At 62.5% G+C, this 2,710-nt stretch overlaps 1 protein-coding gene across 1 annotated transcript in view; it reads right to left on the bottom strand.

Annotated features, from left to right (window-relative positions):
• Positions 1–2,710, bottom strand: part of COL22A1 (collagen type XXII alpha 1 chain) — a 191,307-nt gene that overhangs the window by 59,582 nt on the left and 129,015 nt on the right. The window contains exons 29-31 of the mRNA XM_011373400.1: positions 2,655–2,708; positions 1,539–1,592; positions 7–69 (exon numbers count right to left, since the gene is read on the bottom strand). Coding sequence (XP_011371702.1) covers positions 7–69; positions 1,539–1,592; positions 2,655–2,708 — 171 coding nt within the window. The remainder of the gene's footprint in view (positions 1–6; positions 70–1,538; positions 1,593–2,654; positions 2,709–2,710) is intronic.

Genomic DNA, 2,710 nt, shown 5'->3' with positions numbered 1-2,710 from the left:
CTGTGCCTTCCTTACCTTCTCGCCGCGCTCCCCATCTTTCCCAGGGGGGCCTCTGACGCCAGGGAGGCCCTGGAGAAGAAAAGGTCATTGACAGGATCAAGATGGAGACGGCTTGTGGCCCCCAGAGAAAGGTGACCAGGTCAGCGACTACAGCTGTCCCTACGCGTCCCCACCCCGAGGCCTCTCCGCCGTCCCCTCCCTGCTCTGCTCTAGGTCCCTGCACACCAGAGCTCTCGACACGACACGCAGGCATGGGCTGCCTGACGCTCCGCCCACCCTCCACCCCCGGGCTGCAACTCTGAGCGCCTGGCTTGGAGGGGACACTGGGGAGGACGAGGACGGCCTGAGAACACAGGCTTGGCACAGAGACCTGCTCCGCCTGTGTCTGCAGTCACCAGAGGTGGCTTGGAGACGAGCCCAAGTGCACGTGTTCCAGAGACACGCGAGGAGGGAGGTGAGGGAGGTGAGGAAGGGGAGGACGGCAGGTGGTCTGTGACACGGGTCTGTCCTGCAGGGACTCTGGGAGCCAGTGAGGACGCACCCTCAGAACAGCGCCAACAGGTGAGGAGCTGGCATTTCTACACCCGTCAGTCTAGGCTGCTTCTGGTGGACCCACTGGCCACGTGTCACGCGGCTGGACATTGTGGCCTCTAAAGGCCAGAGAATCCGCCAGGGCCAGGAACGCTGGCCCCTGCAAGTCAGTGGCAGGCACTGAGGAGGGATGGCAACACGACACAGGCAACATGGCACAGCGTCTACAGCAACCGCTAATGACACGACGCAGCCTCTCCGTGCCTCGGTTTCCCCGTGTAAAGCAGGGGCGGCGATAGTGCCCACCTCCCAGGGCTGTGAGGATTAAACGGGGCAACACGCACAAAGCGCTCAGCAAAGGCCCGGCACGCGTGCTGCCCGGTATCTGCCCTTCAACTCGCTACGAGTGTCATCTGTAAGGGTGACAACCGGCCGGGGCTCACTCCGTCTCCTTTAGGAGCATGGTGGTGCTCTGTTGCCCTTGACTAGATGCCACTGGCCCTTACTGCACAACGTCAAGTTGAAATCAGCGTCTACGGCGGCCTTAGAGCTCGCACAGGGAGGCAGAGCCTTGGCGTGTCCACACTGCCTGCCCCTCCCCACCGAAGGTGAAAAGCCCAGGCCTCAACCGCACAGCCAGCTGCGGGCAGAGCTGTGACTCAAGTCCGGCACCCCAGTGGTCGGGCCCCCCCCAACTTCTTCAGGTTCATTTGCGTCTTCTAAGGCAAACTCGGATGCTGACTCCAACATCAGTGACCTTCACAGACTTTGTGCAGTTACGACCCCTTCATTTACCACCAGGAGATCTGGGGAGCCACCTAGAGCCTCAGGTTGCTACTTTTTTAGGTGACCTTTGTTGGGACATTAATTTCTCCATCTGTAAGACGAGAGTGAGGATGCCTACACGCCTGCCTTTCAGGGGGACAAAAAAGCTAATGCGGTGGGCACGCATTGTAGATCCACAAGTGTTGGTGCCCCTGCCCCCACGCCACCCCCAGACTACTCACCACACTTCCTGGGGGGCCGCTGGCACCGGGGGGGCCTACAGGTCCAGGAGCACCCTATTCGGAGGCAGCAGGCATTTAGAGAGGCCCGTGGTACTGACCGCACACCCCGGCCTCTCTCGAACCTGCCTTCCGCTCCCCTCCCCGTGACTTGCAGGAGATAAGAACCTCCTCTCACTCGAGTGCGCAGCACCCCAACCAGCCAAGCCTCAAAGGAGCGGGATCCGGCACAGAGGCGGGGGGCAGGAGGGCAGAGGGGCTCTGGGAGGTTCCTTAGGGGGCAGAGGTGGCAGAGGCCGGGGTGTGAGCGTGCGTGCGTACGCGTGCATGCGTGCGTGTCGGTATCGTGGCTTTGACTATGGAATCAGGGAAGGCTTCCTGTAAGAAGTGGACGTGAACTTGACACTGATGGCTGGGCAAAGGTTCTATGGGCGGAGGTGTGGTGAGGATTTTCCAGGTGGGTCGACTCTCAGAGTCCTGGGAGCCACGCGTTCCTCACGCTTCTTCCAGGCCTCCCTGCCTGTGCTGGACCTCCACGCCCCTCCAGGCTGCATTGGCCCAGGGTTGTGCCCACTAACAGGGATGAGCCTGCCATCTGCCCCCTTCCCTGACTGCCCTGGGCTGACCCTCAGCCACGGGCACGGCCGGCCTGGTCAAGCAAGCGCATTCCAGCCAGGAGCGAGTGGACACTGCCTGCTGCTGCCCCTCTAACCAGCACCCGCTCCAGGAGGCCGAGGGAGGTGGCCGTGAGACAGAGCTCCAGTCAGCTCTCGGGACAAGGACCAGCCCTGCTGAGGCTCTGGGTGTGAGGTGGCAGGCGGCAGCAGCACAAGCGCGCCCGGGGGCGTGTGAGTGACGGGACGTGTCTGTGTGTCCTCCCAGCTGCATCTGCGTGCTGGGAGTGCACACACGTGGGCGAGGCCCTGCCAGGCTCGGTCTGGTCTCTGAAAGGGATCTCTCCGTCTTTGGGGCTCAAAGGGCCCCCAGCACTCGCCAGCCACTCAAGTTTGGGCTGCACCTTCTCAGCCCCTTCCCCCATCAGCCCAGAGCTGTGAGCCAAGGGTCCCCTCCCGTTCTTTGGGGCAACTCCCCCCAGAAGGCGAGCAGGAAAGAACTCACAAGGTTTCCAGCTGCGCCGGGCGCTCCCTGTGCACCTTCTTGTCCCTTGGGACCCT

The sequence above is a fragment of the Pteropus vampyrus genome, unplaced genomic scaffold (assembly GCF_000151845.1).
Source record: "Pteropus vampyrus isolate Shadow unplaced genomic scaffold, Pvam_2.0 Scaffold224, whole genome shotgun sequence".
Classification (NCBI taxonomy): Eukaryota; Metazoa; Chordata; class Mammalia; order Chiroptera; family Pteropodidae; genus Pteropus; species Pteropus vampyrus.
Note: the sequence above shows the minus strand (reverse complement) of the source record. Positions and strands in the feature narration are given on the sequence as shown.